Source organism: Ceratotherium simum, chromosome 34 (genome assembly GCF_057802395.1).
Source record: "Ceratotherium simum simum isolate JZ-2026a chromosome 34, ASM5780239v1, whole genome shotgun sequence".
Classification (NCBI taxonomy): Eukaryota; Metazoa; Chordata; class Mammalia; order Perissodactyla; family Rhinocerotidae; genus Ceratotherium; species Ceratotherium simum.
The window spans coordinates 13,937,695-13,958,385 of NC_141933.1; the positions used below are offsets into that span (position 1 = coordinate 13,937,695).

The 20,691-nt window shown below is 38.9% G+C and overlaps 2 protein-coding genes across 2 annotated transcripts; one reads left to right on the plus strand and one right to left on the minus strand.

Moving 5' to 3' along the window:
* Positions 1-303: 303 nt before the first annotated feature.
* Positions 304-1,260, minus strand: LOC101403521 (olfactory receptor 5A1). The gene has a single exon (XM_004437413.3). It carries the CDS (start codon positions 1,258-1,260, stop codon positions 304-306), a length of 957 nt encoding a protein of 318 aa, XP_004437470.2.
* A 12,819-nt stretch (positions 1,261-14,079) lies between these two features.
* Positions 14,080-18,196, plus strand: LOC101403252 (olfactory receptor 5A2). Its single transcript, XM_004437412.3, has 2 exons — positions 14,080-14,175; positions 15,637-18,196. Exons 1-2 carry the CDS (start codon positions 14,145-14,147, stop codon positions 16,605-16,607), a joined length of 1,002 nt encoding a protein of 333 aa, XP_004437469.2. The 5' UTR covers positions 14,080-14,144; the 3' UTR covers positions 16,608-18,196.
* The last annotated feature ends 2,495 nt before the right edge of the window (positions 18,197-20,691 follow it).

The following is a 20,691-nucleotide window of genomic DNA, read 5'->3' on the forward strand; positions in this document are numbered from 1 at the left end:
TAGCTCTTGTGCCTGGTACATATTAAACACCTAATAAAAGGTGGTTGTTATAATCCCAATTGTCAGAATAGGCTCTCCTGGGGAGATTTTCTTTTCTAGAGTAATCCCTTCCCCTTTTTGGCTTTCTATGGTGGGGTCAGTAGACAGATGACGACGAGGAACAGTGAGAAGAATCCAGCAGGAGGACCTCTATTTCCAAATATGCACACAAAATGCATCGCTTGCCTAAGCCAGAGGTGGAGGTAGATACCATGGGTCATTTATGTCTCTGGCAGTTTAAAGAAATATGTTTTCAATCAGGAACTAGGAAAACACTTTTTTCTTCTCCAACTCCTTCCACAGGGCATCTTTGATCTCTTTGTTCCTCAAACTGTAGATGAGAGGGTTCAGCATGGGGATCACCAGAGAATAGAACACAGATACCACCTTGTCCCTGCCAAGGGAGTAGCTAGATCTGGGTCGCAGGTACATGCAAAGGGCTGTCCCAAATAGCAGAGTCACCACCATCAAGTGTGAGGCACATGTGTTGAAGGCTTTCCCTTGGCCTTCAACTGAGTGGATCTTCAAGACAGCAGCCACTATGTAACTGTAGGAGATGATGAGGATGAGGAATGATGTTCCCCCAACAGTGACCACTACGATGAAATTCACCACTTGAATGGGGAAGATGTCAGAGCAAGAAAGTGCCAGGACTGGTGGGAGGTCACAGAAGAAATGGTTGATGATGTTGGGTCCACAGAAGTGGAGCTGAAATATTGAGCTGGCCTGGATCAGGGAGCTCAGAAAGCCACCAACATATGCCCCAACCACCATGCGTGTACAGAGGCCCTGGGACATGATGGCAGTGTAGAGCAGAGGGCTGGAGATGGCTGTGTATCGATCGTATGCCATAGCAGCCAGGAGAAAGCACTCAGTTAGACCCATGCCGACAAAGAAAAAGAACTGAGCAGCACAGCCCAAGAATGATATGGTCTTCTGCTTCTGGAAGAAGTCAGTGAGCATCTTAGGAGCCACTGCGGAAGAGTAGCAGATGTCAACGAAGGACAAGTTGCTGAGGAAGAAATACATGGGTGTGTGCAGACGGGTGTCACTTCTGATCAGAAAGATGAGGGCCAGGTTCCAGGCCAGGGTCAGGAGATAGATTCCCAGGAAGGTCACAAAGAGGAGGGCCTGGAGTTCTGGATGGTCTGCAAACCCTAGGAAGATGAACATGGACACTGACGAGCTGTTCCAGGCTTTAGTTGTGGATATGTTTCCCATGGACTGCAAGGACAAGATGCAGACCTGGGAGAATAATGACAATCCCCATTATGGGTGGTATCAACAAATAATTACAAAATACGTGAGAGGGAGGGCAGAGTATTACAGAGGGTTACAACTTTATGAAAAGATTCTCTCTCTCTTTCTCTCAGAAGGCAATAGTAGTCATTGTTTTAAATATTTGTTTTTTAATGTAATATAGTGTGGTTGATATGAGCTTAAACTGGATTCAGACTTCCTATGCCTCTACCATTTAGTAGCTGTGTCACTTTGGGTGATATATCTAACCTCTCTAGACTTCAATTTCTTTCTCTTTAAAACAGGTGACAGTACCAATGTCACATATTTATTTTAAGAATTGGAAAAGGCAAAGTATGTAAAGTTCCTGACACATAGTAAGTCCCTAGTTAATGTTATTATTTGGACAGTTTTGTGTGTTCAGATGAGTCGCATCATGCCCTGGAATAACTGTTCATCTAACTTTATTTAAGTTTCAGTATTGGAATGGAGAAACCAAGGGAGGGACCAGCTTCAGGTATGTAATTGTGAAACAATCAATCAGACATTTAGAATATTTTTAATCCAAAGGATTACACCAGATGTGTTAGAAATGCTCTTAATTTTCAAATACTAGATCTCAATATACTAGCATACTTTCAGTTTCAAATTTGTCTTCACTCTGAGCTCTCTAAGCTGTTTAATTCTTAAGAATGTGGACTCTGGATTTAGACTTCCTGGATTTAATTCCCAGCTTTACCACTTAATAGATGTTTGATCTTGGGCAGGTCACTTGGACTCTCGATGACTCTCTGTAAAATTAGAGATAAGAATAGCACTTTGTTATTACAATTCTCCCTCCCTCCCTCCCTCCCTCTCTTCCTTCCTTCCTTCCTTCCTTCCAGCCTTCCTGCCTTCCTTCCTTCCCTCCTTCCCTCCTTTCTTCCTTCCCTCCTTTCTTAAATCTCCTTTAGGACATGCCTGGCACATAGTTAGTGCTCTACAAGTGTTTGTTATTGTGATTGTTGTCTAAAAACCTAAATTACAAAGTATCCTCAATCAAATTCTTATAATTTTCAGCGTATGAAGCATCTTTCAAGATCAGAGACTTGATTTCATCCAATCCACACCTATAAGAATTCCCATCACCCCCTCACACATCCACACTAAGTCTCAATCCACATAAAGCAGAAGAGAACTCTTGCTGTCAGTAGATCTCTGAAGCTGAGGTCTTGTCTCTGCAGAAGGCACTAGGAAGAGTGTGATCAGAGGGCCTGGTGACTCACGGTGAATGACCCTTAAAGATTTAGAATATATCTTGATCCTTCTTAAGATTTTAACCCAAACAATTTAGAAATCAGAAAAATTACCCCATCTCTTAAACCATATTTTTAGCCTATTCTACTTATCTATTAAAATACAAGTGAGTCTCACAAATCTCATTTTATTTTTCAAAATAGAAATGTTATTTTATGAATTTTAAAGCAATATCTGAGAACTGTAAAATAATTTGATCAATAAACAACTGTGAAATATTGAACCTAAAAATCGTGGGCAGTTTCTGATCAATGCAAAAAACCCCTTGAAACCAGAAATTATGACATCTTTCTCCTGAAATAACAGCTCGTAACATTTTGATGTATGCCTTTCATGTGCAAGTATATATATGTGTGTGTGGCTGTATGTATCATAGACCCTCTACAACTTACATATATTATAGAAATCATTCCAAGTCAGTGACTTCACAATTTGGGAAGTAACACTTTCTCTATTTGCTATGATTTTTTCTTGCTCAATTTAGGTGAGCCACTTCATTTTAATATCCCCAGTTTTTCATAAATCAATGTATAGCTACCCACTGCCAGTCAGTCAAGGTCTCATTGACCTTCTTAACTTTCTTCTCAGAAACTGCACAGCGAGATGCCCTTGGAATTAGAGCCCACTCTCTTCCCACCCAATAGCTCCTGCTACAGATTTTTCAGTGCTAAAACTTTCAAATTTGGCTAATAAGAGAATGTGAAGCTCCTTTTAGCCATCACCATGCCATCATTTGTACAGAGTTTCCGAGACCTCTCACACTAGTTCCAGTCTTGTAAATATATGGCTTTAAGACTTAACCTGTGTTTAGAGGTTATGCACCTGTTTGTGACAGGTGTGTAGACTACTCAGGATCAGGAGAGGATTCGTTTTTTTGAAGAAAAGAAAAGGACCTGCAGCAAAGTTTGACATAACCTAGTGAAGATCTGGAGCCACATGGAGAAATTGGGAGCTAAACAAAAACAGCTCTGGTGAAGCCCTCATCCATTCTGTGTAGGGTCAGCCATTTAGCAAGGTAGAGATCTGAGGTCTGTGATGTGATTCAAGGTCATTTGGGGCACCTATTCAGGTTAGCAGAAAGGGAAAGGGCATAAGTTGGTGCCTAATATTCCTGGTATGCTTCAGGACAAGCCTGGTTCTAATCCTGTCTCTGCCACTTGCCAGCTGTGGGATGTTGGGCAACTCATTTAGCCTTTTTGAGCTTCAATTTCTCCATTTGTAAAATGGGGATAACAGTGACTACTTAACAGAGTTGTTTGAGGATTGCTTAAGATAATGCATGAAAAGCTCATAGGTCTTGAGATAGGATGTTTGCTTAATAAATTGAGATTGTGATTGCTATCAGCAGTGAATATTCCATAAAGAATTATTCATGAAACTTAACCTTATTTTGGAAACACTTCCTTCTTCTGTGGTAGGTTGAAGTGTGCTTATTTTACAGAAATAAGGAGTTCACTGATGGACCATGTAGGTTTGTAAAAAGTGTTTAAGAGTGAGATTGAAGAATTTAATCATCTGGAGTTGATGGGTCAACTGACAGTCTATTTTGAATGTTGCCATTAGGGTGGAGAACTTCCTTATTTAAGGATGAAATTTTCCAACTTCAGAAACAGAAAGTGAAGCTGAACAAATTGAAATAAAAGCAAAAGAATATCCATGGTTTTATTCCCACATACGGATTCTCTGAATCTTATCCTAGAACATTAAATGAAAGTATATTAAGAGTTGTGTGGAGTACTTTATGTCGCTAAACTCTGCTCACGAAGAGGTGCTTCTTCCTTTCAGAAAGGAAATCTTCACTCTTGCAGCAAACTCAGAGAGGCTCAGATTGGCCTGAGTCTGGTCCCCCTACAATCCTATGATACAGGTATAATCAACACCAGGCCTATTTCACAGAGCTGAAGAAGGAGAGTTTGAGAGGCTCAGTGACCTTATTGGATTAGTAGATGCTGCAGATGCCTCTTTGTGAATGACCCTAGCCTTCAAGGCCATAGTGAAGATACAATAATACAGTAAAATTAAGCACCTATCATAGTACCTTGCACATAGAAGACATTCAGGAATTGACGGGACCTGGTAGAGTTGATTTATGACTCAGCCCATCATTTATCAAAAATGGCAAGTGTTAAATTGTATAACAAAATCTGCCTAGGTTGAGCTTAACAGATGCAGTTCGTGATGGAAGAAAAAAAATGGAATAATGACAACGAAAAACTCAGCCAAACTATGGAGTTGGTGTGGGTTTTCTGTGATTTCCCCATCATGTCTGATCTGGGCTCTGTCCTTCACTTCATGATGCCTCCTCCTCTCACTTCTTCAGGAACCTGTCCCCTCAAGGTCTTGCTCTTCTAGGTCTGTCCCTCATCCGAATGTACAAATGGTTAATGGAGCTGAAAGAGTCCCTCTCAACGTAAGGTGAGAATTCAAAAGGTACCAAGACTTTAATCCAAGAATTCATATTCAGATGGTAAAATTCAAGCCATCAGTCAGAAAAAAGAAGGAGGTATTTTAGATATTAGAGGTCTCTGCAGTATTTGGAAAATCTGCTATGTAAAGTCTGCCCAGATTATAAGCCTTCCAAATCACTTTTCAGACTATTTACTAATAATTGGGGCTGTGTTTAGGGGCATAGCAATTCCTTCAGAAATTTCACTTATTCTTAAATCTCCTCCCTAGTTGCAAGGGGTCAAACATGGTTCAGGAGGCCCATCAACAGAGCAGTAAGGTAAGACTGGGGCTGAATTTGGGGTAAGACAGATAGAATTGAGAGGTACATGGAGAAAAACAGAAATTCAAAGAATGCCTTGGTCATCTATATGGGCTTGTAGATCTAGGGTGTTCTATAAAGTGAGATTAATATGGGCATGAAGACAAAAAGTAAAAGATGAATGACTGTACTCACCCTCTCCCTCTGGTTCTGTCTGTCCTTTAGCTGATACTTGTCTTGAGTTTGGCTTTGGAAGGAGTTTAATCAGGCTTTGGTACCTGCTTCCAATCTCCAAAGCGCTAATGAGTTTGGAAAGCAAGCTTGAGGCTTGTTTGTTCATCAAAGATCAAAATATCCAATTGGTGCATAGAACGTATGTTTGGGCAGAAAAGTGGAGGGAAAAGTTACACAGAGAGAAAAGTAAGGATGTAATCTTTAAGAAAGATTCTGCATTTCTGGTATCTGCTAATATCTGCATTTGGGGTCATTTTGGAAGTGTTTCAAAGCTGGGATTGCAGGGGGGATTTGAGAGAGATCTTTTTCCCTCTCCTTGGAGATGTTTCATTACATTTGCCCTTGAGGGTCTCTTTTGAAAGAGAAAGAAATGTATTATCCAAACTTCACAGATTTGTAGTTAATTGATCTCTGGGGTAGTGTACTCATATAAGTGCTCTGAAGGCAATGCTTATTAAACTCCATCCCAATGGCCAGCTCCTCAAATCCTCCAAGGCTAATCAATACCTCTTCTGGTAGTACATGATGAACAGTTCAAGATAGCATTGGGACACATAAGACAAGATAAACACCTACTCTGCAGAAGAAAGCAAGATTGTAAACAAACAAACAAACAAACAAAGTCCTTTCCACTACTTCATAGAACCTCTTTGGCCTGAAGTATGTTAAGTGGATGGGAACTCAACCTTATTGAGCTCCTTCTATGTGCTAAGCACTGTATTAGGTGTTTTATGTATGTTAACTCACTAACTCCTGCAAAACCCCCCCGTAAGGAGGAAACTGAAATTCAGAGAAGCTAAGTAAGTTGCTCAAAATTTTACAACTAGCAAGGGATTGATTCAATATTTGAACCCCTGACTATGTGACACTAAATCCTGCATATGAATGTATAATACATGTTTTTGTTTTGGAACTCAATTGCACATAAGTATGTTGATATGGTCAATCGTACCACTCAACTCATAAATCCATGCTCTGCACAGAAACCTACTCTCTTCCTCCAGGAGAAAGACGATAGATACAGGGATTTTTTCCCCTAAAATTTTTAAAAACTTACTCTCATATAGCATGATATAGTATAAAGGTGTAGGATTTTTATTCTATGGATGGCCACGTACAAATGATAAATAATTTGGGGCCAGACACTCATCAAAAAGGAAGCCATTAATTTATGTGTTTGCAGGTGAAGGGAGAAAAATAGAAGATCTGATTCACTTGTTTCTTAAACTGAGAATATCGAACTGTCATCTTTTAAAAATAACTGCAATGAATAGTGGAATATTGATCCCAGCTCCATGGCCAATTAAGGGAGATAAAGTTATCTAATCAGACAGAGAAAGAGATAGAGGGGGAGACATCCAGGAGAGGCTGAGGAATAGAATTCCAGGGAAAATATGAATAAGGGAGAGATCACTCATTCATCCTTTCTGTAAGTCTTTGTTAATTCCTATTCTGTGCCACGCACTGTGTAATTCACCGAAAATACGCATAATAGAAGACAACACAAGGACTTTACTCGTATGGTGCTTACTTATTAATGGAGCTGCTCCAGATGAAGATTTCACTTAAGGCAAGCTTTGGAAAAGCAAGCAACTACGGCACTTGACTATTATGTTAGTAATGATGACTACTATGACTATTAGATGGCTTGGCTGTTTCTGACTCCACTGGAGAGCTTATGGAAAGAAAACGACCAGCTTTGGGTTTTCAGATCTCAGCTCACTTCCCAGACAACCAGAGAGCCTCTACAGGGGCTCTAAAATTTTTATTTCTTGAGCGTTAAAGGTCAATAAGACTTAAAATCAGATCCAAACTTAATTGTGCAGATTGCAGAGCCTCTTAAATTAAAGTTATGACATGTTTGAAAAAGAGCAAGACCCTGAAATCTGGGTTGGGGGCATTTGAATAGGCTCAAAGGAAGTTGACAATCTTGAACTCCCAAATTACCCTGAGCCTCCCTAGCCATGAGGATAGGCCTTCTTAACCTGTCTGAAGAGACTAGCCTTTCCTTGCTCAATGACTATCTCTTAGCCTCATGTAAAGCAATTGCCTTGCAAGGGGATGCCTATTCCCTCGATACCCACAAAATCAGCCTTTGTTGCTGCCAGACCATAATTAGATTAAAATTTCAGCATGTTCCAGGAAGGCAAGTGCCAAGTATGACCTTTGAGAAGAGAAATTATTCCTCCCAAGTTTGAAAGATATTGAATTATTTTGGGAAAATCTAGGGGGAATATATGTAGAACGGATCCTAAAAGTGTTAGCAAGAAAGATAGACTATAACATTAGATTGGGTGAAACTTAATTATATACTCTGGATTTTGGATTTATTGTCTTCACTCGGTCATCTGGGGGTGGCTGTAACACTTTACTGGATTAAGCAGTAGCCTGCATTCAACAGATTGAGACAGCAGATCTTCTGTGGCTCAATAAAAAGGAAAGAATTCAAAGTCTTAGGGAAGTAGAAATGTTAAAGTAGGTTTATCATGAGGGATCTGCACTCTAATCCCCCTCCCAACCACATCTATCTAAAGGGCTAAGAGGGAAGTCCCTTCATTAAGGCATTAAAGAACAATAGAAAGGGGAAAACCAGTGTCTTTGAAAAGCAGCATGGTAGAATGACAGTGAGAGATGCTGTCATTGAGAAGATGTCCTGATTTTATTGTGAAGGCAAGTGGTAATGCTGAACCTCTAGAGACAAGATGGACAAAGTTAATATATTGGGCAGCAGGACTTATGAATTCTGAGTCTGGTTTTTTTCACTTAGCGTCATGCATTTGTGATTCACCCATATTGTTGTGTGTATCAGTAGTACACCCCTTTTTATTGCTCAGTAGTATTCCATTGTGTGGATATAACACAATTTACTTAATCATTCTGCAGTTGAGGGACAATGGGTGGTTTTCAGTTATGGGTCATCGTGAATAAAGCTGCTATGAACATTTTCATACAGGTTTTCTTGAGAGCATAGATTTTTATTTTACTTGGAGATATATCTAGAAGTGAGATTGCTGGGTCATATGGTAAATTTATGCTTAATTTGATAAGAAACTACTAAAATGTTTTTTAAGGTGGATGTAAAAATTTTTCATTTTTATGAGAAATGTATGAGAGTATTAGTTGCTCTGTATCCTTTCCAGCTCTTGGTATTGTCAGAATTTTTAATTTTTTAATATTGCTATTGTAAGAGGGCTATGTGGGATTTCATTTTGGTTTTAGCTTGCATTTTCCTGACAAACAGTGATGTTGAGTATCATACGTCCACTTATATATATATTTGCTGAAGTACATGTTCAAATTTTTTGCCAATTTATTGTTTTTTTTTTTCAAGAAATGCTGACTTTTTTTCTGGATACAAGTACTTTATCAAATGTATGACTTGCAAATATTTTCTTCCAGTCTCTAGCTTGTCGTCCATGCACTTAATGTCTTTCAAGAACAGAAGTACTTAATTTTAGTGTCTGATTTATCACTTTTTTTCTTTTATGGATTATGCTTTTGGTGCTGTATCTAGGACATTTTTGCCTAACCCAAAGTCTTTTTAAGGTGAGATAGTTAGGAGATATTTTGGCTTAATTCACTTGTATCTCCACCTTCTTGCCCAGGTTTGGGGAGTTCTCAGCTATTACTTCTTTGAACAAGCTCTCTGCTCCTTTTCCCCTCTTTCTTCCCTCTGGAATACCTATAACCCTTATGTTGCATTTCCTAATAGAGTCAGATAGTTCTCAGAGAATTTCTTCACTTCTTTTTACTCTTAGTTCTCTCTCCTCCTCCATCTGAAATATTTCTGTATTTCTATCTTCTAGATTGCTAATTCTATCCTCCATATTGTCAGCTATGCTATTTAAAGACTTCAGATTTTTCTTTATCTCCTCCATTGTGTTTTTCATCTCCAACATTACTGATTGGCTTTTCTTTATAGTTTCAATCTCTTCTGTGAAGAAGTTTCTGATTTCATTTAACTGTCTATCTGTATTTTCTTGTAACTTGTTGAGCTTTTTTATGATAGCTATTTTGAATTCTCTATCATTTAGATTATAAATTTCTGTGCCTTTTGGATTGATTTCTGGGTGCTTGTATTTTTCCTTCTGGTCTGGAGATATATATTTTTTCATACTGCTTAATGGCATGGATTTGTGCCTCTGCATAGTGATAGTATCTGGTTGCATCTTCCACCTGCCATCACTGGGAAGGGATCAAGATCTGTTTATTCTGAACTTGCTGAAATCCCTGGAGTCTAGCTGCTGCTTTTCTAAGAAATGCATGGGCACTCAGGCCTACCGGCTGAGCTGGAGTGCCGGGCAGGGGGAGCAGCACTTTGTTTTGCTTGCATGATCCAGGGGTCTTCTCGCTCTTCCCACACTATCTGCTCTCCTGGGGTGCTAGCTTGATGAAGACACCCTGCAACAGTTCAGTCACCTGTGTGTCGGTCTTTCCCATGTGCTCTGAGGGAACTTGGAGAGTGATGGTGTTCCTGTGGAGGGCCTCCCCTCCCCTCTCCTCTCAGAGCCACACATCGTGGAGCCCAGGGTCACTGCTGGGGAGGGAGAGGAGCTCTCCTTACCTCCTTCCACTTCCTCTGGGGGGTCCAGCACCTCCACCTTCAGAAGTAGGGCTGAGTGGGTCTCTCAGACATCTTTTGTGTTGTGTGAGTGTCCTCTGTTAGTATATGCATGTCCTTTTTGTTGTATCTTGGAGGGGAGAGTCTAGAGGGAGAGCTCACTCCACCATGGTGTTGACATCCTCTCTTTCTCGTTCTTAAATTTCTTATAGAATAGGTTGACAAATACAGCTAGTGTCTCCACTTTACATTATCTTGTCCAATGCAGATATTGTTAATTTATAATTTGCTCTTCATTCTTGAGCTTCTCAATCTTATTTTGTAGATAATTATTATCACTAAAATCAGAGTTGGTATGACAGATGAAATCTATTACCATCCTCTTTTATCAGTCTTTTCTAGCCTCAGGATCTCCTAGGACAGTTGATTTCCAATCCTAGCTAAATATGCTTCTCTTGATGAAGAACTTCCTTGCCTTCTCTTGTTTGCAGTCTATTTTGGGAGTCACTTAACTCTTTTTCTTTCAAAGATCTCAGTTGCTAAATTTCTTTCCCTAAATTCAGTCTATAACCTTGTGTGTCAAGAGTCTCAGTAATGATATTCCTTCATATAGAAGATATTTCTGTACTTTAATTAATTTTTATTTTCCAACTATGGATTGCTAAACTTGATCTCCATGAAACAGATTAACTTTTTTTTTTTTTTGAGGAAGATTCAGCCTGTTGCCAATCCGTCTCTTTTTTGCTGAAGAAGGTTGGCTCTGGGATAACATTCATGCCCATCTTCCTCTACTTTATGTGGGATGCTGCTACAGCATGGCTTGATAAGCAATGCATAGATCCGTGCCCAGGATCTGAACCTGCTAACCCCAGGCCGCTGAAGTGGACTGTGTGAACTGAGCTGCTATGCCACTGGGATGGCCCCCAGATTAACTCCTTTCTGTAAATTTTATTCCTGCTTCAAAAGTTTCAAAAAACAGGAAATCAACATCTCAAGATCTCAGACTTTCAGAGATTAAGGGGTTTTTGGAGAATGATCCCAATTTTCTCAGGCTGGGCAGTGGTGGAGATGTTATTTGATTCGTCCAGGTGCTAGCAGTGCTGAGAGTTTGTTGTTTTTAACACCATGGAGTTAATTCTGACTCCTAGTGATCCTCCTGTTGTACAGCAGAGCAGAACTCTGCTGGTCTTTTTGGGCCATCCTCTCACCTTCCACCACTATATCAGACAATGCCCTGCTGGTATTCATAGGGTTTCCATGGCCAATTCTTTTGGAAGTGGGTGGCCAGGTCCTTCTTCCTCCTATGCCTTAGTCTGGAAACTCCACTGAAACCTGTCCACATGGGGACGCTGCTGGTATCTGAAATACCAGGGGCATAACTTGCAGCATCACAGCAACAAATAGCCATCACAGTATGACAACCTACAGATGAGTGGTGTGGATTCCTGACTGGGAAATGAATAAGGGCCATGGCAGTGAAAGCACTGAATATTAACCACTAGACCACCAGGGCTAGGAGTAGCACCCAAAATATTAAAGAGTAAGGGAACTGTTTTTGTCACTATGAAAATGAGTCACAACAAAGTGTCAGGAAGGAAAGAGCTCTTGGTCATGATCCTAGAGACAGAGTTAATGATGTTATTAGTTAACATTCATTGAGTAATATCTATTCATCAGACACTGTGCTAAGATAGGAATTAGATATTATTCATATGTAATTCCATTATTTCAACAACGCTTTTGAGGTAGGTATTATTATTGTTATTACATCAGTTTTACAAGTGAGGATACTGATTATTTAAGAGATTTTAAAACTTAGTACATGTTTATATGGATAAAATGGCAGAGCTAGAATTTGAACTCAACTCTCTCAGTTGGAAATCTATGTTTTTAAACACCATATATTAGGACAAGGCTTGATCTGTTTGTGTGTAGTTTACTTCCAATGAAGAGTAGGTTGTCCATCAAAGCAAAAGGAAATCTTCCTGGACCCAGATCAGGGAAAGCTCAGAGGAGCATAACGAAGGGGACTGTAAATAAGACTATGGCGATGGATGGTTGGCCTCTTTCCCCATTACCCAGAGAGGAATTAGTGCTCAGAAATGTTTGGCTCTACCGATTTCTTGGTTTTTATTTTGGACTCAGGTGTGAGTGGACGGGCAGCCATGTGGAAAAAGAGTGTGCCTACTCCTGCCCATTAAAATAATGAACTCCCAAAGGACATTTTGAAGACTGGGTAATAAAGGAACAGGGATTCCAGAAACAGATATTGCTACTTGCATGAGGCCAAAGTATAAAAAATTGACTCAATCAGAAACCTTGCATGGAGCCAGTGGGAAATACAGATGAACTGAAGTTTGAAAATGATGTTATTGCAGCAAAGCAATCAATAATTTTTCTCCTATAGCATGAGATCTCAGGACACTTCTGCATAAAGTAATTCAGTAAGTCCAGCTCCTTCTCTCTTGTCTCATTTATCCAACAAATGACAATTATAAATTCAAACAGCCTATTCCAAATTTTATCTGTAAGACGGTGGAGTAACTCTAGCCACCTCGATAGAGGGTTAAATGAGTTAATATAAATCAAGTCCTTATAACAGTGCCTGGTTTCCAATAAACCCTAAATAAGCGTTTGTGATTATATTATATTATTATAGTTGAGCACTCATAAGCCAAACACCCTGCTAACCTTTGAGGATATGTAGTGAAAAAAAATTCATGTGTTCAACAAATATTTACTGTGCCTGTGTCCAATAGACTGTTCTAGGGACTCAGGATAGTTTAATAAACACAACAGATAAAACTCCTTGCCTGCCTTTGAGTAGCTTACATTATGCTAGGGAAGATGTCATTAAGATAAGAAACACCAAGCTCATCTTATTTTCTCTTTGCTGGGATTAACAGATTGATGTCATAGTGAAGAGTGGTCTCAGCTCTTCTTGGTTTTGGCTGCTCAATTACTGATGGTGGGGAGACTTAAAATTTTTAGAAAACACAAAGCTAGAAGCAGTATTTATTTTAACACTTTTATTGAGATCTCTTTAACATATAGAAATTGTATATATTTGGGGTGTAAAACTTGATTTTGTATGTGTGCATATATTGCAAAAAGATCACCATAATCAAGCTAAATGACTTATCCATTAACTCTCATAGTTACCCTTGAGTGTGTGTGTGTGAGAAGATTTAATTTAAGATCTATCCTCTTAGAAAACTTCAAGTATACAATACAGTAATGTTAACTATTGCCACTATGCTGTTCATTAGGTCTCCTGAACTTATTTTTCTTGAAAAATTGAAACTGTACTCTTTGACCGTCATCTCCCCATTCCCCTACCCCTGCCTGCCCACTGACCTCAGCCACTGGAAACCACCATTCTACTCTCTACTTTTACGAGTTTACTTTTTTAGAATTCCACTTGTTAGTGAGATCATGCATAATTTTTCTTTCTGTGTCTGGCATATTTCACTAGCATAATGTTCAACTATGTTGTTGTAAATGACAAGATTTCCTTCTTTTTATGGCTGAATAGTATTTCCTTATCTATCTATTTATCTATCTGTCATCTATCATCATCTATCATGTATCTATCTATATATCTCACATTTTCTTTTCTTGTTTAACTTTAATTGTTCTTCAGTCAACTTTTTTATTTTTTTAAAGAGTCAACAGTTTTAAAGAGTTTTGTTTTTGAGGAAGATTGGTCCTGCACTAACATCTGTTGCCAATCTTCTTCTTTTTCCTTTTTCTCCCCAAAGCCCCAGTACATAGTTGTATATCACAGTTGTAGAGTTGTAGCTCTTCTATGTGGGATGCCATCTCCACATGTCTTGATGAGCGGTGAATAGGTTGGTGTCTAGGATCTGAACTTGCAAACCCTGGGGTGCTGAAGCAGAACGTGTGAACTTAACCGCTACACCACCAGGCCAGCCCTCACGTTTTCTTTATCCATTCCTCTATTGATGGACATTTAGGTTGTTTCCATATCTTGGCTATTGTGAATAATGCTTCAATGAACATGGAAGTGCAGATATCTCTTTGAGAGACTTCATTTCCTTTGGATATATGCCCAGGAGTTGGATTGCTGGATCGTATGGTAGGTCTATTTTTAATTTTTTGAAGAACCTCCATATTGTTTTCTGTAGTGACTGTACCAATTTACATTCCCACCAATGTACAAGGGTTCCGTTTTCTCTACCTCCTTGCCAACACTTGCTATCTCTTGTCTTTTTAATAACAGCCATCCTAAAGTGTGTGAGGTGATATTTCATTGCAGTTTTGATTTTCATTTCCTTGATGATTAGTGACGTTGAGCACCTCTTCACCTAAAACAGGTTTTAAAATGAACGAATGATAGAGAAATGCAATCAGATAGTTACAATTTGTTGTAAACATGCATGTGCCATTAAATTTGAAAAAATGATAAAATACCAGCAACTTTAATTTTACCATTGGATTTTCCCTAGGGCACTTCTGCCTTTTTATATCCATTTATATTTCCTCATTTGATCTTGTACTAGTGCCATCTTTCTTAACTAAAAAGTCTGTCTTTCTTAATGCAAAATGTGTGTGGTCTTACCTCATGTCTTCAAAATGATAATCTGGTCAGCCTGATGATATCAAAGTTGTCCCTTGCCTATCCTAAAGTATTATTCTTAATTATGTAGTGAACTGTCTCCTGCTTTTCTTGTTCAGGAAAGACTGGTTTCTTGTTCTTGACCATCATGGCTCATCCAATTTCAGTCAACTTTGGTGTTGCTTCCCCTCTGCCCTCATGGAGATATGTTCATAGCCCTTCTATCTCATAATACTGCTGATTGAGTTAGTCCAAATTTTGATCTTTTTATGCAATGACTTGTATAAAAACTTACTATATAACTAGAAAAAAATTCTAATTCTAAACATGCATGTATATGTATATATTATGTATTATATATGTATATTTATATAGTACTCTTATTTTTACTTGAAAAGAATAGACTACTTTATTACAGATTGGATTTCCTCCCTCAAAATGGAGTATATCAAATATTGTAGCCTGTTGTATTTAGCTCTTTTTTGGATTCTTATACTAAAGATATATAAAATATAAGAAATTCATAACTTTATTGTTAACCTGGGTTTATATTTTGAAGTCAGAAAGTCTAAAAAGCCATGAGAAACCGAAGCCCAGAGGAACCTTGATACTTATCTTACTCAATCCTCTCATTTTTCAATTGAGAAAATGAGGATTTGAAGAGGAGAACTGACTTTCCAACGGTCCCCAGAGAGTTAGGAATGGAACTGCAGACAAAACTCAGATTACTGACTCCCAGTAACTCTCTTCTCTATTAGATGGATCCTCTTCTGGTCAACAAAGTATATAGCACACAGATTTTAAATAGTGCCATGAAATTATCATAGGCTGACTTCCTCTGAGAAGACTTTGCCTAGCAGGTAGCTAGCTAGGACCTTACCTTGGTATTAACTGTTTATATGATCTTCCAGGAAATATCCACTCAAATAATAACAAACAAAATCTAACTGATCACAGGATTGTTTCTTTTCCTTTACGCAGGAAGCAGATCTATGGCCATAAGAAGGAACAATACAACTGTCACAAAATTCATCCTCCTGGGATTTTCGGATCAGCCTCAAATGACTATTTTCTATTTTGTGTCATTTCTGGGGATTTACCTCCTGACCCTAGCCTGGAACATGAGCCTCATCGTCCTCATCAGGATGGACTCCCACCTGCACACGCCGATGTACTTCTTCCTCAGTAACCTGTCCTTCCTAGATATCTGCTATGTGTCCTCCACAACTCCCAAAATGCTCTCTGACATTATCACAGAACAGAAAACCATTTCCTTTGTTGGCTGTGCCATGCAGTACTTTGTCTTCTGTGGAATGGGGCTGACTGAATGCTTTCTTTTGGCAGCCATGGCATATGATCGGTATGCTGCAATCTGTAACCCATTGCTCTACACAGCCCTCATTTCCCATACACTTTGTTTAAAGATGGTGGCTGGGGCCTATGTGGGTGGATTTCTTAGTTCTTTGATTGAAACATACTCTGTCTATCAACATGATTTCTGCGGGCCCAACACAATCAACCACTTCTTCTGTGACCTTCCTCCAGTCCTGGTTCTGTCATGCTCTGATACCTTCACCAGCCAGGTGGTGAACTTCATTGTAGGTGTTGTTGTTGGAGTGGTATCTGTCCTTGTGGTCCTCATCTCTTATGGTTACATTGTTGCTGCTGTCCTGAAGATCAGCTCAGCTAAAGGTAGGACCAAGGCCTTCAGCACCTGTGTCTCTCACCTGACTGCTGTGACCCTCTTCTATGGTTCTGGTCTCTTCATGTACATGCGACCTAGTTCCAGCTACTCCCTAAACCGGGACAAGGTGGTGTCCATATTCTATGCTGTGGTGATCCCTATGGTGAATCCCATCATCTATAGTCTTAGGAATAAGGAGATTAAAAGTGCCATGAGGAAAGCTGTGGAAAGGCATTATTTGCTTTCTCATGGGCATTCATTTTTCTGACCCCAAGCTAATGTTTACAATGAAGCTGTGAGCAGGGTCAATTATGCTGACTTTCATGTAATTCTGGACTAGTTGATCAACACAATGATTTGTGTTGAGCAGGCTTTTTTTCTTTTCTACTTTTCCAATATTCCCCTAACCAGTCTACCTATTGGTTATTGGAAAACAGTTTGGTTATTATTGGTTTCTAGAATGAATAACATTGTATAGATTGAGATTATAAATGTTCAATTTACCAAAGAACTTCACCATGACAAAGAATGAGCAACCTGAAATGTCAAAACAGAGTTGGTGTCCATAGGAGGAAAACATTGAAAAAATGTTAGTCCAGCATTCAAGGTGGTGATTCTTAAGGTAGGATAGGAATATACAGCATAATAACCTGAGAATGGGGACACTTTTTCTGAAAACAATTGCCTTTCTCTCTTATGAGGTTCCAACATGTTTCCTTTAGGGCACATGAGCACCACAAGGCAGACACACTCCCCTATTGAGAATCATGGCTATTGTGAACCACTGTGACTGGTCGGTGTGTAGTACTGACTCTTTAGATGTATTAAGGCAGGAAAGAGATTGAAAACTTCTGATTAGGGCCTTAATGTCTGAACAAATGGGAAGACCTCATGGCTAACTCAATCAACGATACAAAAAGTGGTCACTGAAATGATTTGAACAAAACCAAGGAATTGTCATTAGAGTCCAAAGTAATAGCTTTCTAAGCAACACTCAAAGTTTCTTAGGAATCTGCAGAAGAGGAGTACCCTTCCCCTCGGTTTTCACCAATTTTGTGATAAGTTCTAGAAAATAATTTAGCCAAGAAATTGAAGAGAGTGATTTTTCTCCTCTACATTTTCTCAGAACTTGTTATATATCCTTCAACTGGCAGTAAAAACTGGAATAAATTTATTCAGCTGTGACCTCTCTTGGGTAGGCACTAAATAAGTGAGTAAATAGGTATCTACCTGTTTGTCCTTGGGCAAGATATTTGGGCTCTGTGTGCCTTAGTTCCTCACCCATAAAGTAAAAATATTAATAGTAATTATCTCATAGATGTATTGTGAAGAATTAAATGAGTCAGTATAAGTAAACACTTAGAATCATGTCTGATGTATAGAAAATGCTCAAGGGGTGATATTGTTATTATTATTATTATGCTATAATGATTTACTACCATCTGAGCTAAAGAAATAGAAGACATTTCCTTAGTTTGATAGGAAATGTGATCTTTGTAATGGCTTTGATGCATTAGAAAGTGGGTCTGCAGAGAGTACAGTAAGAAGTTGTTAAGAGTATTTAAGTATTCTTGTCATCAGGCCTGTGATTATTAATCTCATCTCTGCCATTTTGCAGGTATCTTTATAACCATTTTTTCCTCCACCTTTATCTGTACTCCAGTTCACTGAGCTCCTATCCTTCAATTTACCTTTGTAGCTAATCTAAAATTCTCCTAATGCCAAAAGTCATTAGAACAATAATAAACAAATAAATAAACACCTCATGATCTGGATTTACATGAAGCTGTCACTAGTGTGATATTACCTCTAACTTTTTTTTAATGAACAAAAATTCTGAATATAAATCTCTCTTGTTTGGCGATGTATGTTTGCCAGTAATGGAAATTTGGTTTATGCATTGAGAAGATATAAGATACTTTTGCAGTTTGCCCAACTATGAAGGAGAAAGCAATGCTTATTCATCAATAACCAATAAATCTGGTGCATAAGATGGGGATGTGTCATGAGGCTTGAATAAAGCAAAAATGATCTAGGTTTTACAGTAAGCCACATGTTAAATAAAACTTCCCAAATAAGTTCATTTATTATGGGGCATACAAACAGACATACATTAAACAGAATAATTTGGCGCTAAGAGAATCAGGCATTTTATAACTATTTGAAGCAGGACAAGGTACATCTGTCTCCAGAAGAAGCTAGCCAATTGGAGATGAATTCACTTTAGTAAGAGTACCACAATCCAGGGTGCGGTGCTCATCTTTGCAACCTCCAAAAATCTCTTCCAGATGGATTGAAGTTAATTAACCAATTTCAGAATTCTGCATAAGCCAGTAATACCATTTTTAGTTTTCAGTGAAGAACAAAACAGTGAAGCTTGTACTTGTACCAGTGGCACAATTCTCTGTGTTGTTGAGAAAACCACATGGAAAAACAAATTACAATCAAAAGTCTATTTGGAGAGAAAGGAATCAAAGCAAAGCGGGTAATGTGTATCAGTGTCTGATATGCCCAGCTACAGGGTCCAGACAGGCTGAGACCCTGAACCAGGGTACTACCAATTTTTCTCCCCAAACATTCATTTTTCTTCTAAGGGACCATCTTCACTTCTAATCAATATATTATTTACAGATTCATTAATTCAAAAGTTTTCCTTCTTTTGGTCTAAGAAATATTTTATCTCTAAAATGCCCCTTTTACATATTTTATTCATCTATTATGATCTGATTTGTGGTTTAATTTTTAGTTTTCAGAAACCTGCTTATTGTCCTTATGTTCTATCTACATTCCCCTAATTTTTTTTTGGTAGGTATGTATGATTACACACACACACACTCACTTACATACTCACAAATTAGTGACTGATGCATGAAATGGGTTGTGATGAGATTTTAAACCTTTTTCTAAACACGAATCATCTCACGTTTCTAGTCTTGAACCAAGAGAAACTTGCTTGTTCTGTGATCCTTCACACAAATAAGGAAACATTTGCATTTCACTTTCCTGTGTTCAGAAGACTGATTTGGATCTCACTGACCTACAACTGAGCAAGGAAAGCCTGACTGACTTGTATAGAAGCAGATACACCATGTGCATTCTCCCATCAGCTTGATCTATGACTACCTTCCCTGAATTCTTGTCTCCTTGTCTATAACATCTCCTAACTAACTGGGGAAGATAAACCAACTGCTTATATCTGGCTTTTGCTGCTTTTATTCCGTTCTCACTCTTCTCGTGCTCTCCTCTCCCCTTTTAATCTGGCCATGACCTCCTATGTGTAATACTGCTTATGGATCTGGCCAGGGATGAGATTCCCATCTTTCCTACAAGTAAAGAAATAGCCATAGCAGGCTCTTGCAGTCATGGCTTGGAACCATTATAAACTAGATGTGGCAGCACCTCCTTTCAATGTTGCCAGACTAGATGGCTGGCACCATCTAGTTGCAAGACAGACAAACCACACACTTTTGTGGGACCACACTCTAGAAATAAATAGGCATCTGCAACCCAGACAAACTTCACGGAAGAAGAGAGACTTCCTCTTTCTCTCAAAGCAAAGTTCTTCTGAAGTAGAAACATGATATCAGATTGGACTTAAATGTCAAAATAAGTATAAAAACTGGCATGAGTAAAGTATCACGTTGATATTGTATGGTGTATTCTTGTTGTTCTAATAAAACTTCTTTCTTTCTTTTTTTTTTTTAGAAATTTATTTATTTATTTTTTATTTTTATTTATTTTTAATTTTTTTTGTGTGAGGAAGATCAGCCCTGAGCTAACATCCATGCTAATCCTCCTCTTTATGCTGATGAAGACCGACTTTGAGCTAACATCTATTTCCAATCCTCCTCCTTTTTATTTTTCTCCAAAGCCCCAGTAGATAGTTGTATGTCATAGTTGCACATCCTTCTAGTTGCTGTATGTGGGACGCGGCCTCAGCATGGCCGGGGAAGCGGTGCTTTGGTGCGCGCCCGGGATCCGAACCCAGGCCGCCAATAGCCAAGCGCACGCACTTAACCGCTAAGCCACGGGGCTGGCCCTAAAACCTCTTTCTTATGCAAAGGGAGACTGTGTTGTTTTCATCTTAAGAAATCCTTAAGGAGCATAATTGACCCGCTTGACCAGAGAGAGGAAGTCCCTATATCAGACATACACTGAAACTCATAATTCATTTTCTAACAGCTATAATCTAAGGAAGTAGCCTGGAAGAGATTGTCTCACCCTTCAACTTGACCCTCAGTCTAGAATGTAACTAGAAAGAAGACTCCATCTGGTGCTGAGATGCAGCTGGGAGGTGTCCTTGTACCTAAACAGGAAGAGGTGGATTCTGAGAAGTCTTGCACCTCAACACA